Below are 16492 nucleotides of genomic sequence, written 5' to 3'. Positions count from 1 at the left end.
AAAAATATCAGACAATGCTTTTCTTGGGGCTTGGTAAGTTGGTGCATTTCACTTAAATGCAGTAAATGGATATAAAATATTTGAATTGTGCACATGTTTATTTCAAGCAGTATTAGATTTTCTCATAACTTGAGTCTCGTGCAGGGTGGAATTATAGGAATGGAAGTTTATGTATAAAAATGCTTTCCACCAAATCCACCGTCCACGGTTATCCATCCAACATGGAAAGCTTTCCCTAGATGATGTTGGGAATGGGATGGCAAATGTTTTAAAGCAGTTAAGCAGTGGCTCTGACTCTGAGCCTCTGAGTCTGAGATGCCAAGCCTAAGGGACTGGGAGACTGCAGACTGCAGTGCCTCTAACTCCAGCTGACCAGCCTGACCTCATATACGGTAATAAACTTCAATACAAGTGTTGTGGCAATGTGGCTTGTGATGTTGTGGCCTGGAACCTCAAATAGAGGAAGCAGTGCCAAAGCTGAGTCCAGAATATTGGAAAAATATCCACTACCAGTCTCTACCACCAAGGGGACTTGGAAAAACTTCACAGTATTCAGGGTACTGGGTAGGCCAATAAGTTATTCTCCTTATTCCCTGCTGGATGCTGCCTAGTGCCCTTGATGATGATTTGCCAGAGTGGCAGTTGGCAGAGCCTCATTGTTTTCTAATTACTTTGTAGAGTTTGTACAGTTGTACTTGTTGCACCTTAGGATCCTCCACTGAGTCCACTCTCAGTAGCAGCCTCAGAGGTTATGAGACACTTAATCAGTCTCAAAAACTATACCGTAATGGAATGGTTATGAGACTTGTACACTATAATTGTGTGGAGCCCCTTTTTTGAATTTTACATCTGGTAAAATATCTTGGGCTAATGGGCTCCTAAAGCTGTGAAAAATACTGCTCTTGGCCATATCTCAGTCGTGAACATTTTCTTCTTGAAGGCATCACCTTTGTTCAAGTGGTAGGGAGCTGTTGTCTCTTATGAACACAAGTTGGATTTCTGGTTTTGTTCCAGATTCATGGAATGGAAGCATGGAATTGTTGTGCCTATCCCCAGCCTCCAGGCCAAGAAGAGAACAAAAAAAAAAACTCAGTACTCACAGCAGTGAGTGACAGAGAGCGCATTTTCTCATCGACGAAAACTTGAGGTCACGGATGGACAGACAGACGGATAGACATGGCGAGCACAATAGTGCATTTTTCCATAAATGAGAAAATGCGCTAACAAGTGACTGGGTAATGGGTATCAACCCATTACTCTTTTTCCTTGCATAGGAAAACTCATGGAGCATATTGTCCTAAAACCAAAAGCACCTGGAAGGCTGGAATATTCCTTTGGAGAGACAAAATGTTTTCTCTTCACTTCAACTTGGTTTTCGAAAAAGAAAATGTACAATTGATGCACTGCAACTAGTAAAGAATGCCATTAGTGCAGCATAAGTATTGCCTGATTGTTTGTCTTGACATTGCGTGAGCATTTGACGGTGTCTGGCATGTCGGAGTCTGACTGCTTTTAACACCGTATAGTATTGGAGTACATGACCATATGCTGACCTGATTGTATAGCTATTTCAAAAACAGAACTATTCATGTTCAGGTTTGAATAAGTAAATCAGGGTCAAATCCTGTGAGAGTTGGAGTTCTGCATGGTGCTGTACTGAAATAAATGCTTTTTAATGTGCTATTAAATGAGCTTCCACTCTATCCTCGTGTGAAGCTGGTTGGTTATGCAGATGACATAACGCTATTTGCAAATGGGTATTTGCTAAATGAGGCTCAAGGCTGCGTGCAGCGGTATCTTGACATGATTGGCGAGTGGTGAATTTGCTGGTAGTTGGAGTTGAACGCAGCATCCACATTCACATAACCTAGTAGCCAGAGCTTTATCATAAAACATGTGTGGAAAACAAGAGTATCATTCTGAGTTTCAGCTAGCGCTTTCTCACTGTAAATCCCATCTGTTTATGAGATGCAAGATTCCTCCTGCTGTCAAATTGTCAATGGCATAATTTGCCAGATTTTCCCTTGCAGCAGATAGGTACTGCATTTGAAATGTAGCTTGTGATTAAAAACCATATAATATGCTACGGTATTCTGGAAAATTGGGCTTACTGCCTAAGCAACCCACAAATGTGATGAAAATGTCTGTGATAAGTCAATTTCACCTGTTTTTATGGATCTTGCCTTATTTCACAAATTGAAAAAAATGGTTCATTTTATCCTGCAGTTTTTGGTAATTTTTTTGAAATAATATATTTTGCTAGAATTTTGGGGAAATTCTGCTTGATGCTCCTGATTGGATAATGTCTAGGGCTTTGATTGTACACAAGATAAAAATTGGTCTACTTATTAGTGGAGTCTATTTTCCTACTTATTAGTGAAACCTTACTACTCCAAAGTGACAGTTTCAATAAATTTGAAATCTCACCCCCAAATAAATAATGTGCCTGTGGTAACATTTAGATAGATAGTGTAAAATTTATCTAGTGGGAATAGTGCAGCTCTAACAATGGTGGTGACTGGCTGGTCTTCAGGAAATTTCTAGCTGTAGCTCATAAATTTGATATTTTCCATGCATTATTGTCAGTATTGATTGCCTTGCTACATAGTAACTAGGTACATGCAGCTTTTATTTTGCTAGAAAGTTGTGTTTCAATAGTAGACTGACAACATAAGTTTTTTGTTGTTCTCATCAAAATGCATGATGCCGCCTTGAAGAGTCGATGTGTGATCTGTGATGGTTATATCACCAAGGTGATGAAGGCTGGTGACTGCTCAAAAATTGTTTGCTGGAGCATGTGATGAGAAATTTAGTTGAAGACACATTCAAGGCTCTGGAATTTTTCTCACTTTTCCTTGACAAGTTTCTTTTATTGACTGAAAGTCTATTTATATCTCACTAGCGTTTCACCTGATATGTTATCCATCCACAGCACCTGAAATTATAAAATCAAATGTAAAGCAGTAATCAATCATTTTGGCTGGTCCCTCTTGGGCCTCTAGTTCTGACATTCCAACTGGATGCCAGAGCAGTGAATGTGCATCCTTCATTCACTATTTTAGGTCAGACTTTGCAAGGCAAGGGAAAGGCTGTAAAGTAAACAGAACTCGATCCACTTCACAAAGGTTGAACACACTTCATACAAAGTAAAGATGTTGATGGAATCCACCAAGGCTTTTTTTATGCTGTAAGGTAATTCAAAATGCCACAATTGAAATATATATAAATTTAACAGTGAAATACCCATATTGTAAAGAACAAACTGTAATTTGAAGAATTTGTAATTCTGCCTCCATCAAAAATGGTTATCATAGAATGCATCTTACATCCCTGCTTGCTCTTCCCAACATCCTGCCATGATAAATTTATCTATGCACCAACAGAATTTTTAGAATTCAATATGTATTAACAATTTTATGATCATTCTGTTAAAATTTCCTTAAGTCAAATGATAATTAAATTTATAAAATTTTCAGGAAGACGACAAAGTTTGTGCTTCGAAAAAAAAAAATTACCTGCATAATATTTGATAAATGCTTCATGTTCAGAATAGTTCATGCCATAGTCTTGAGGTACGTGCAGGTACCTATATATGCCAGTTTTATAGGAAACTTGGTTTATTGACTGACTGAAAATTAGCAGTGTCAGGTGTTCCTACAAAAATACCAATGTTCACTTTCTAAGCTGAATTCTGTGAAATTTCTTTTGTACTAAGTGTCGTTTTTAGTAATATCCTAATACCTGCAGTTGGGAAAATATCTCTGTGAACTGTGTAAATATTTACAATGTTGACATTCTTCAGCTTGTGTGATATAATTTAGTTGTTTGCTGAATTTACTACATTGCATCAATCACTTATTTTATTTCAGGTGTCGTTTCAATAAGATCATCAATAAATTTTTCTAGCTATCAATTTCCAAATAACTTTCCTGGTGAGAATGTCACGTGGACGTTTCAACTCTCGTCGGAGAGGAGGTTTTGATCAGTTTATGATGAACGGAGAGTTTTTGAGAGTTTCAGATGAAACATGCAACAAGCTTAAGCACATACCTTGTACTGCTGCAGCTGAAGAAACTCCTGCCATTGCAATAGACTGGGAAGCTAAGGTATGCAATCAGTATTTAAAGACTTGTATTTCCAAAATTTGTAGATGAACATAAACTTAGTTGTATTGCTTCTTTATGTATATGTACTTATTGTATATGTACCGTAAAATGGGGTAACTTAGACCACTTTTTTTCTTATAAATGATGCCATTTTCTTACTAGCTAAATTAAACTTGAATTGAAACATGCAAAATACATAACCTATTAGATATGCAAACTTTTTAAATCTTTCTATTGTGTTATGTAGCCTCAGTATTAGGCCTTTAATTCCCCATGACAAAATTTTTCTATGTCAAATAGTTTTTGAGTTGTGGGGGTTTTTGTAAAAAAAACGAAAAGTGGTCTAAGTTACCCCGCCGGTCTAAGTTACCCCATTTTACTGTAGTCATTTTATTTTATTGCAAATAATATTGTGGCCAATGTAGTCTTACTTTGCATTTGACTGATTGACTCTTAGCCTCAATTTAATACACTGATGAAGTCTGATCTAAAATCTATTAGATTCAAAATTGTAAATTTTGGAACTTTTTATTTTATATAAATGTTCAATTTTTATGGCCATTTTGTTAAAACTGCATTAACCAGGATTTTATATTAAGAGAAGTGAAAATTGTTTGATACCTCTTGCCCATCTGTTTGTAAATTTATATTTTTTTATAAAATATTTGTAAACTTTAGTAAAAGTTACATAGTACCTATAATAAAAAATACAATTCTATATAATATACCTATTACCTACACTATACATAGGAACTTGTAAGTCTGTAAACAGTCATTAGCCTTTCAGAAAGACATAATGAATACCTCATGCATGCCATTAGCCTGTAATGCTTTATTCATTGAATATTTTTGTAAAATTTACTGATGGGACCGTATATCATTGTGATGAATAATACTTTCACAGAAAACATTTTAGGGATAACTACCACTACTTAACATTTTTGGTAGGCATTTTTTTCAAATAATGCTTACTTTATGACTGGAGAATCTCGGTAGTAAATTTCAATTTCTTTTATTTATATTTAGGTCACAAATATTACCAATTGAGCCAAACAGATCACATAGGTAGGTTTCTTTGTTTTGATGAATGACTTCATTGCAACCCTTCGAAATTATCACAAAATAGAAAATTGTTGATATTTGGTTGAGACATCTTGAGTGTTAATGTAACTACCTAACTGAATTGAAGCATTTTCTGAATTTTTAATATTAGGTTATTCTTGTTTTTTGACTTTAGTTCTCAGTCAGATATATGTAGTATGCATATAGTACCTAGTTTTGGAACTCGAGTTGTGAGACTTTCAAACAAGAATAAAAATAATTAATATTCAAGTTCCAATTCCTAGCAATGATTAGGTACTAATAAGCTTATCCAACTACTGTAAGTATGCATTATATATATACAACAAATTGTACACGTTTGCAACCATGCTTTATACCAATTCACAAAGTTGCCTGGTAGGTACTTGATTGGTAATTATTATATTTAATTAAATAATTTATTTGCCAGTATTTATATAATTGGTAATTACTGTATATAAACTCAAAATCAAATGAAATCCCAAAGTTGTGAACAGTAAAATGATTTCAACCCTCAAAAATGGCTTAATAAATAATCACATAGCATTGAAAATACCTCTACTATTTCCAGATTTTTAAACATAATTTTTCATTTTCTCAGAAAAGGGAAGATGAAGAACATAGTCGCAAGTTGTATGAAGGTCTGCCTCCAGTAAAAAGAGACTTCTACATTGAAGATCCTGAAGTTGCCAGGCTCTCTAAAGAAGAAGTTGCCAAGATCAGGTATTTTCAAACAATTTATTGCTGGAGTAGTGATCTAATTTTCATGCTTTATCTTGGTTTATTAAATGATGTAAATAATGCTGTCTCACAATAATTAATCTCATTCACATTATATAGGTATGTATTTCATTGTGAGACGTGAAAATATTTGAAACACTTCTGCCATTTAGGTATCATTTTTGTCATTTTTTTTCTCTGCATATATGTATAGTTGAATGGAAATTTTACAAGACTACATTATATCAGACAATATTGAAGTGTCAGTTTCGCATCCTAAAACCAGACTTTAAATGGCTTAAAATCGTCATCATATTTGAATGCACTAAAAATGTGTCCCACTTCATAAGTCAGGGTTGCTGTTTCTAAGTTACTAATCTGGCATTTTTGTTAGGTTTGAGAACCGGCAGATCAGCGTGTCGTTCCGTGAAGCTGAAGAGTGCTTGGATGCACCCAACCCTGTGACGACGTTCCGCCAGGCCTGGCAGCACTTCCCTGACATCTTGGAGCTGCTCGAGGGTCGCTATGAGAAGCCTTCGCCCATCCAAATGCAGCTCTGGCCCGTGCTGCTCCGGGGCCGCGATGCTATTGGCATTGCTCAGACTGGAACCGGTGAATGACTAGTATAGATGAGAACATAGTGATACTCAGGAAATGGCAACTTAATCGTCATCGTGAATGCTGCAACTTATCATTGTGTGTGGAATCATTACGAAGTAGGATATAAACTTCGCTTTCAATTACCTACTGAAGCAAATTTTTTAATATATTCACTAGCAGCCTAGGTGAATATTCTTCATGCATGAGCATATCCGTAATTTATTTTCTAACAGCAAGATTGACTATATATTCTGACTCCTCTGCAATTAATTTTCAGGTAAAACTCTGGCATTCCTGCTACCTGGATTGGTGAACATTCAAAACCAAGACCCTGAGACCAAGGTATTCACAGGTCCCCGCATGATCGTGATCGCACCCACCCGAGAACTGGCGCTTCAGATTGACGATGAGGTCAACAAACTACAGTACAGCAAGATCAAAAGGCGAGCTCTTTTGATGGTTTCTGTGATATGGTCTACGGGCTAAACGCAGCTCAAAGTAGCTTAAGTAATTTTGCTATGTATGAATTGAATAAGCGTCTCCGTTGTAGAATATCAAACTTGAGTACCGGTACTGTACTATTTCATAATACTTTCATCATAAATTTTTTGGACGTCAAATTCATCTTGTCAGCATAGGAGTATAAATCACTTATATGTAGTTATGTACCTTTTAACATCAACATCTAGTGAGCCGATTTAGATATTTTGGTAGCATCTTAAACCACTCATTTGTTACGCCTTTCGAATTATTCATGATGTGAGGTCACTTCTTCGATCATTATATGTAGGTATATTATTCAAATCACTGATGAGTAACACTATGTTCATTTCGATTATATCATGTCCATCATATTGTTGAGATCATATACCAGTCATGTGAGATATGTATGCAGTAATAAGCAGTTAATAAATGTAGTATTATAGTTATATGTTACATATAATTATAAAGTACGGTTAATAATATAAATAACTCGAGAACGAAATATATCTCAGTGTGTGCGTGTACGGACAAGGAGACCGCGGGACGCAACTGAGGAAGCTCGCTGATGGCGCGATGGTCGTGGTGGCCACGCCAGGGCGGCTGGCCGATCTGCTGCGCTCGCAGGAGGTGGACCTGCGGCGCGTGTCCTACGTCGTGTTCGACGAGGCCGACCGCATGCTCGATATGGGCTTCCTGTGCCACCTCTCCCTCATACTCAACTCCGTCAGGAAGGATCGCCAGTTCGTAATGACCAGGTAATTCTAGCATTTCAATTTAATTACTTATAGATATAATGAAATTTAGCATGGGTTCAATGGTGACTCATGAAGTTCTTGGGTTGACGATTTGGTTTTTGTTTCAATGATAGGTATAACGAAATTTACCATGGGTTCGATGGTGACTCTTGAATATATCATATTGCAATTAAGGACACGAATCTTCAATATAAATTTTTAGCAATCGAATATTATTGTAAAAATAGAATGTATTCTCAACCATCATATAATAAAACTTAAGTGTTCATCTACAATTCATGCAATATAAGCTTGAGAATCCTGGTTACTAGCCTGTTCTTAAGATTTAAGTGTCAATGGAGAGTTTTGACCTGACCATGTTGTATGGACTAACAATATATTGTTGGTTCAGCGCTACCTGGAACTCTGACATCCACCACATCGCCAAGTTCTACCTCACGGATGAGATTATGGTGCGCGTGGGCGAGCGCGAGCTGAAGGCCACCTACACCGTCACTCAGGACGTCATCGTGTGTGAGGAGGATGAGAAAAATGCTAAGGTCAGAATAGAATTCTTTTAGCGCCAATGCAATGGGAATGATAATGTGATCTTACTCATTAAGTTCTGCATTACTGTCACTACTGGTGTCGATTTTTCACTGACGGCCCTTGCTGATGTGAAAGCGGATAAGTTGGACTTAATTCTGCCATCATACTTATATCGATCAGATGAGCAGTTTCAGAGATTTTTTCTATCCATTAACGATTTTGTATAAATTGTCTGTTCCTTACGTGTACACCGTCCGGTCAATGAATGTCTTTTTATAGTAAAATAACTAGTATGGCTTCTGAAGATGCTTTAATCGAGGACAGAAGTGGCAGCATTTATAAATCAATGCAGGGAAGTCTAAGCAGCTCTGACATTGAGCTTGCGCAAAATTAACCTTGTTGTTCTGAAGGATATCATCGCTATCGTTGGTGTTAATAACCCTTCAAGTTATCGTATCACAGGCAGACGGTTCCACTCCGTTAGGTAGTTGGTTTTGGCATCATCTCTCATAATTGCTTTCTGCGGCTGATTAACGCCATTCATCTGTTTCCAGCTGCTGGAGTTCTTAGATACGCGGACGCCTGATGACAAAGGTCTGGTGTTCGTCAACAGACGCTTGTCGTGCGAGCCTCTCTTCTCGACCATCTTCGAACATTTCGCGTCCAAGAAGCGCCCGTTGCTTTGTACGCATCTGAACCTTCTTTAGTTCTAATTGATTTTTCATAACATTGGAAGATTCTCATTCATTTATTTGTTATAAGTATATAGGTATTGATTACATGTGGCTATGTTTTAAGTTAATTGTGGAAGCTGAAGTTCGAAATCATTCAAATGCCTGTGTGTTCGGTATTGCTTCCATTCTTTATGTTTCAGCTGAATACCAAATATGACATGAATTGATCTTTCGCACGCGGTACAAACATTTCATTAGGTTTGGTAAATTAATGGACGGAGATCATATATTTCTGGCTTCTTTTTCTTGGCTCAATCTTTAGATCATATATATTCTATATATAACTGATGTGTGTTCAATATTCCTGCATAATGAAAAAATTCTCGTAAATAACCTCAAATCCTAGTAGCAACTCAAACAAATCACGAGTTGTTGCTGAAGACTCAGTGCGACGTCCACTAATGCGCGTTTATCAGGGTCGGATTCTTGGAATTTTGGTTCTTATACCTGAAATCAATCCAGCCTGGGCTCTTTGCTGAGATCTAAAATATCAGCTATAAATAAAAGAAAAGTGTAGTTTTTAATTTTAAGGTCTACTATGATATGTAGACCTTTTCATATATTGCTCCTCTTAATCTCACCCTGCTCGTTTGAACATATCTCAGGGGAGCCTACGACGCTGTACGGCACCATGCACCAGGAGGCCAGGGAACAATCCCTCGACATGTTCAGGAGGAGTGAATCCAGGCTGCTTATCTGCACTGACGTCGCCGCCCGTGGCCTCGATGTCATCGATGTCACGTAAATTGTGTTACCTGCAAAAATTCTCTTCCTCTCTTGCTGTGAAGACTTCTATTCAATTTTTCATGCCTGCTGTTATACTTATTTGTTGAAATTTCATTGCAACAAATAAGTAATTTCTTTTTTTAATGCAAAATTAGATTTCAAAATTTCTTTTTGAAATGCCTCCGTGGGGTCTAATACTGGTGATAAACATTATATTTTGTCTATACTCTAAGACACTATAATATTGATTGTTTATTGTATTTACAATTTTTTTTACTAGTTTAGCTAAGTGAAAGAATCAACTTGAGTTTTCTCTTTCGCCGTGCGTACCATTTATTAAGGTTGAACCCTCCTTATATTAAGGTTATTTTCGGCGAGCTAATGGAATTTCATTCATCAGCTACGTGATCAATTACGACCTGCCGAGGAACCTCGAGGAGTACGTGCATCGAGCTGGGCGCACGGGGCGGGCCGGCCGCTCGGGCTACGCGCTCACCTTCGTCACCTGGAGCGACCGTCAGCTGATCCGACCCTTCATGGATATTCTGAATCGCTCCAACGCTGTTAGTTTATCACGCCCATGACATGCGTTCGCGTTGTCTTGATGTGTCTGGTATACTATTATGACTAGGTTGACAGTAGTAAATTGGTTTGATTTTTAGCTAAGTCGTGCGAAGTTGTGTATTCAGCTGATTTAAAGTGCATTTCGCTTAAATTTGCTATTAAACACGTTAGATATCTTAGGCTCGATCTCAATCAAAGTGTATTATTAAACTTATTTTTTCTCTCCAGCCCGTGCCTTCTGAGCTCGTTAGAATGGCCGATCGGGCCGACCGCGCGAAGGCTCGTCGGGATAACGAAGGTGGCGGTCGAGACCGACGTGGTGGTGGTTTTGCTGGAGACAGAAATCGGGGGAGGGAGAACTCATCCTCCCGCGGTGCCTTCAGCGGCTCGTCCTACAGAAATGAGACCCGAGGAACTTCGTATCAAAGTGGATCTTCGTATGATGAATACAAAAGTGCCACTTTGCATTGCCCCATAAAGAAGAGAAATGACTACTCTTCTCAATCTAATGCCTGGTTTGACAACCATCAAGAGACGCCCAACAGCGATGCAATGTCGATTAATAAGCATCAGACTTCCTCATGCGCTGAAATAACTTCGGAGAAAACCATGACATCTTCTGACTGGATCGAAGACTCCTCAGCGCCTACCTCATCATTTCCGGTTATGCATGACAACTATTCGGATCTGAAAGCGCAAGGCCAATTTCGATCAAATCGACCAAAATTTCAAGACTCGCATCGTCGGGTGCAAAATCGCGGTAATAAAAGCCCAGCTGCTCCAGGTTGCATGGCGGCTCTGTCCAACCAAATGTCTGGTGTCAAAATCGGTCAAGAGAATGAAGAAATCTGGGGCGAATAAGTGAACTGTCGATTTCATTTTGATTTAACGAGATAGGAAAGTTCCGATTCCTACGGTACTGCTTTTTTGCATCGTGAACCGAATAAATCTGCGAGGTTATTATTTTAGCTGAATGTTTTCCTCTACTTGAAGTTTGGAATTTCATTGTCATCCTATTTATTTGCAGTAATTTTCTTTATTTCTACGCTAAGATCGTAATCCATGTTGTAAGGATAGCTAAACGATACAGGATAAAACTGCGTATATATTTTGTTAGTACAGTGAGCATTGAATTTGCAAGTTGATTTTTTTTTGTGTTAGAGGTGCTGTTTGCATTACTCTGTTAACTGACTAGAATAAATGATTGCTTTGTTCAAATTCCTTTATTACGCTCTTCAACGTATCAAGCGCCATTGGCAAACGTGCCAGGAATGAATAGGTTATATAAGTCACGAGTGTCAACCGCAAAACATGAGTTTGGGTACGCTGACAAGCAATTCTTTTGCGGCGTTTCAAAGAAAAATTTACAGATGCCCGCTTCTGAATCGAAGGAGCTTTTCCAACAAGATATTCGTATGTTTGCAACCTCTTTGCTAAAGTTGCAATCTCGACTCTTTACTCGAAGCGGGGAACAGGATTATAGTTGAGTGTCACTAAACCTACTCTCAAAAATATCTGTTGCAGTTGATTATAACATACTTCGGTACGTCGCCAAGAGAGGTGCCGGTGACAGTGGTTATTAAAAGCGCAACTGGAAAAAAAGTTCGTTATGGAACGACAAACGTAATTGCCCACCAAATTCAGGACATTAAATCTCGTTTCAGCTGTATCAGTGCGAGTAAGTTAACTCTGCTATTGTTCACTTCAGAGGATCACCTAGGATTCAACATTATTTTGAGAAGAATTCTTGAAGTCGAGGGTCAAGGGCCGATCATTTTGCAGAAGTTCGCAGTTGAATACACGCACACCAGGGTACAAATCCGTTCATCATTGTATGTAATTCCCCCTGTGCTGAAATGCACGTTTGAATTCTTGCTATTATAACTTCAGAGTTGGGTAGGATGCCTTATGTAGAAGGTCTTATTTGAAATATTGGCCTATTGATCACTGGCAAATTGATAAAAAATCTCTATCCTAGAATCTTTGAGTATATGATACCTCACGGGGTGGAAGCACGCAAAGCGTATCCGCCGAAGGTAGTTCCGTAACGGAGGATGCTTATGACATGGTTGAAGTTGTATAGCTTCCTCAAACTCTAAAAGAAGAAGGCCTTATATAGTTCAACCATGGGCTTATGACTCGTCAGTCATAAGCCCAAGACATGCAGAAGCCATTTTACAAGAGACATGCAGAAGGTGTATCAGTTCATGATTACCATGCACGCATGCAAGATTTTTAGTGACACTTGGCTCGATCACCCTATTCTGGTGTTGAATTATCTGAACAATTTCGTGGTATTTGTGAATAAATATTACTAAATTGCATGTATTCAAGGAATTACTATCGGCGTTTTATCGATAAAAGTTAAAGCAACAACATCCACGATTGTCAGTTTTTTTTTCAAATTTCTTAACTATAGACATTGCCCGATTAGGTTTCTTATTTTAAACGTTACTTGTAACGTTTTCAAAACGAACAATACTAAATCACTCTCGCGATCTATTGATCAAACACATAATTTAATTTTGATGGGTTTTCAGATAAATGATCATATATAAATAATCGTCAAATTTACGTTATGCGTTCATTTTTAGAATGGACGCCATTTGTCCAACAGAATTCAAACGGTATTAGAATAGAATAGAAATGTCGGCACTGAAAAAATAGGCCCATGGCCTGTTGCCGATTCTTGTATTTTTCGTGACTTGATTCCACAAGGGATCCGTCCTTATGAACCCGATCTTTCCATAACTGACGAATTGATTGAGATAGCTGCTGGACTTATTGCAAGACTCGTAAGGTGCTAGGCATTTCATGACCGAACTTGCATCGCTTCGTCTAGTCTGTTTTTGAAGATGTTCATACTCGGAGCGTCAACGATGCTAACAGAGAGGCTGTTCCACATGTCGGTGACTCGAAGCGAGAAGAAATGTTGTCGCATGGATGTGTTACAATGTAGTTCTTTTAGTTTATAGCCGTGGTTCCTGGTGTTGGTTTTTGTTTCAAATTGAACTCATATTATTCTTACAATTTTTGTATTTTGTGCTCATTTGAAAGCATCCCATCTAAATGTTCGACAAACAAATTCTTTTTAATGATCATCAACCATATAACTTAAATTCCCGTAACACACGAAGAATGACAGAACTTGCTGCGGCATATGTTAATATTTTGTTGTGGCTTGTTGGGTGCAGGTTTCTACCGCACAGATTATTCCGTTGCGAAGACTTGGCAAATAGTTCTCTATAATGAATTGTAACTTTATGGCAAAAAGACATTTTTCTCAATTATAAACTAAATTTACCAAACCAACCAAATGATCTGGTTACATTTGAAATGGAAATGCCCGCTTTCATGCATAATAATTTCTTCTCAATCACGTATAACGTTTGATGTAAATTCAGTTCATTTCAGTCCAGTTTTGCAATGTTACCGTTCTTCCTATTCGAATAAATTTTCAGGTTCGGTTAATATACAGACACTAGTAGAATCGTGGATACGTGCCTGGATAGACTGCTGCGACACTTTTTTGACAACTTTTTATTGCAGATTTTCAACGCATAAGTTTGCCAAATCAACCCGACATTGACCAAATTTAAATGGAGCTATTTAGTCACAATACGCACCGGCAAGCGTGGTCAGATTTTTTTTTTTTTTTTTGTTTTCTTCGATTGCTATGAAAATTCGTCTAAAAAATTCACATCAAAAGTGTCCAAGCACAAAAAACTGAATGCTGTGTTTGTATATATTTATCTAGCATGCTACGCTTCGAACACACATTTAGACATATATACGTATATTTGATGAGTTTTGGATAAAAGGGACAAATCAAGATTTTGCAGATTTCAATTCTTTATTTGATTCGTTCAAAAGAAAATCATAAATAATAGCAGGAGGAAGTGTTCGTTCGATCGAGTCGTCCAGTTGAGGTGACCAAGTGAAATTGGAGAATTTTTCTCCCCAACTTCTCATCCTGTTATGTGAAGAAGAATAGTTATAAATATTCATAATAAGTAAAAAGTATAATAATGGAATATTAGTGCAAATATGTTAATTAAAGATTATCATCAGCAATTTGTAATAGATGATGGCGAGCCCAGAAAAGTCAAATTGTATTAACAAATTTATTTTTCATGAGCTATTTCATATGCAAATTCGGCTCACAGCGCCAAAATCCACCATGGCCAAAACCATGTCCAAATCCTCCTCCGAAACCACGCCCGAATCCACCAACAAATCCACCGTGATGACCAAAACCACCGCCATGTCCGAAGCCACCGAATCCACCGTGGCCAAATCCTCCGAAGCCTCCAAAACCACCGAAGCCTGGGGCCGCGAGGGCGACGGCGCAGAGCAGCAAGACGGCGAAGACGAGGCGGAACTGTAACGGTCACGGCGACGTGGTCATGATCACAATATACATCTTCAAAACATTCATTGAAATTCAAGCTTTTAGTTCTGACTTTTCCTCATATTTGCTCTCAAGCCATGGTCTTAAATCTTCGGTCATTCATGATACGGAAATTTGGTGAAAGTAAGAAATTCAGAACTTTATTTTAGAAGAAATTTTCTCTGAATTCTTATGGCTACATTGTGTCATCGTCTGTTTACTTTCCAGAAGTAGGTAATCAAATATTAGTGTTTAAATATTATGATATTCAATTGAAGTAGAATAGTATTGAGTATTAGGACAAATAGGTATCCCGCTGATAATGGCACATTTGGAACAAAAAGTTATCCAATGCTACTATTCCTGTCTGATATGCTTGGTTTGCCCTTAGCTCTTAATTGAGACTAAAAACACCGGCTTTCATGACGCAAAAGTTGAATTTAATACGTATTACTAAATTAGGACATCAAATCTTGGTTACTTGACTTGAATAATGCATATTATACAGATTGGATTAACCTACTGGACGAGTGAGTACATTTTAACTAACGTTTTAATTTAACCCTCTACCGCCTGACATGAGCAACCGGAGCAATGTTGTCACAAGACTGCTTCCCAAAAAGGATACGTTCTAGTGAGCGCAAAATGAATTGCACTGATGGTTGCCGCCACGTACAACTTTAAAATGTTCTCTGTTGCGCACAAACGTCCTCAGGTTGCTACACTCAATAGTTTATGCATAATTTATTTTGAAAGTTTTGTTCCCGGTGAGTGAACTGCGGCGGTATAAGGATCAGGTATACGTAAACAAAACTTTTTTATTTACGAACGGATCATTCGAAAGTTGGTACACATATATCAAACAGAAATCTAAGACTTGTTGGTTTAAATTTTCCGACAAAAATTGAAAGAGAACGTGAAATTCATTGAAAACAGCAAAAAGGGGGGTAGTGTGACCGTACCCCCCTTCATTCAATAATCTTCCCCCCCCCTTCAAATTCATTCTCCTTATTCAATTAACGTGCTACAAGATCGAGAGACATATCATTCGATTCGTAAAAACTATATCTGGTGATCATCCGATTACTTTTTCCAAACTTTTTTTTATTATTCTGATTTTTTTCCAATTTTGCCCCTCTCCCTATTTTTTCAATATTCAAGCAAAAAAGAAATCAGGAAAAGTGACAGCTTGATCGCAAGATCAGGTCTTTAAAAATCGAGAGGTTTATCTTTCAATGCTGTAGCTTGAAAATCATAGGGAGAGATAGATTTTTAAGATGAAAAGTCCAAGTTTTCAGGAGAGCAAAAAAAGAAATTTGTGATCATTGAAAGTATAGGTTTTATCCACGGCTTCGACAACTGTCGTGAACGAACAATTGAACGCACAAACATGGCTTTGGGCTTTTTAAATGCGCAGTTCTTGGACCTGTAAAATGAGCATAAAAAACGGAAAAGCCTTTATTTTCGATTTTGACGTACGTGCTCTCCTTAAGAATAATGAAATCAATAATTTAACTGTAAAATTTTTTATAATTTAAAGAATTCCGATAATATAACGCCAAGGATTCGCAATTTTCTCGGTTTAATTGTTAAAGGATAATTTTTTGTTGTATGAATGTTGCATTATTTATTCGAGTTTACGTGTAGATAATGAAATGCCACCTGTAACAAATTTTAGTGCTACTCACCATGATGTTGTCAGAGGCTGTCGAGGTACTCAACTGGTGACTTGGACTCTCGGTGCGCCTTATATAGCCACGAGCGGCCTCGGTTGACCTGAAATTAATATCGGCCACCGCAAGTAGA

At 37.7% G+C, this 16492-nt stretch overlaps 1 protein-coding gene and 1 long non-coding RNA gene across 2 annotated transcripts; one reads left to right on the top strand and one right to left on the bottom strand.

The window, feature by feature from the left end:
• Positions 1 to 3539: 3539 nt before the first annotated feature.
• LOC108681146 (DEAD-box ATP-dependent RNA helicase 20) lies at positions 3540 to 11508 on the top strand. Its single transcript, XM_018170141.2, has 11 exons — positions 3540 to 3572; positions 3870 to 4106; positions 5788 to 5909; positions 6301 to 6518; positions 6784 to 6949; positions 7502 to 7744; positions 8136 to 8283; positions 8827 to 8956; positions 9612 to 9747; positions 10133 to 10295; positions 10525 to 11508. The coding sequence occupies exons 2-11, from the start codon at positions 3939 to 3941 to the stop codon at positions 11155 to 11157; spliced, it is 2127 nt and encodes a 708-aa protein (XP_018025630.1). The 5' UTR covers positions 3540 to 3572; positions 3870 to 3938; the 3' UTR covers positions 11158 to 11508.
• A 2627-nt stretch (positions 11509 to 14135) lies between these two features.
• LOC108681159 lies at positions 14136 to 16425 on the bottom strand. Its single transcript, XR_001931474.2, has 3 exons — positions 16375 to 16425; positions 14461 to 14677; positions 14136 to 14269 (listed from the first exon to the last, which is right to left on the bottom strand). It is a non-coding gene; the product is annotated as an uncharacterized LOC108681159 (long non-coding RNA).
• Positions 16426 to 16492: the final 67 nt, after the last annotated feature.

This window comes from Hyalella azteca, unplaced genomic scaffold (genome assembly GCF_000764305.2).
Source record: "Hyalella azteca isolate HAZT.00-mixed unplaced genomic scaffold, Hazt_2.0.2 contig5366, whole genome shotgun sequence".
NCBI lineage: Eukaryota > Metazoa > Arthropoda > Malacostraca > Amphipoda > Hyalellidae > Hyalella > Hyalella azteca.
The sequence above is the reverse complement of the archived record's forward strand: the minus strand, read 5'-3'. Positions and strand labels throughout refer to the sequence as shown.

Excerpts from the sequence above, each read along its gene's own strand:
- LOC108681146 (XM_018170141.2), top strand. The coding sequence starts at position 3,939 with ATGTCACGTGGACGTTTCAACTCTCGTCGGAGAGGAGGTTTTGATCAG. Across the intron at positions 6,519-6,783 it reads CATTGCTCAGACTGGAACCG|GTAAAACTCTGGCATTCCTG; the intron begins GTGAATGACTAG and ends ATTAATTTTCAG. Across the intron at positions 7,745-8,135 it reads CGCCAGTTCGTAATGACCAG|CGCTACCTGGAACTCTGACA; the intron begins GTAATTCTAGCA and ends TTGTTGGTTCAG.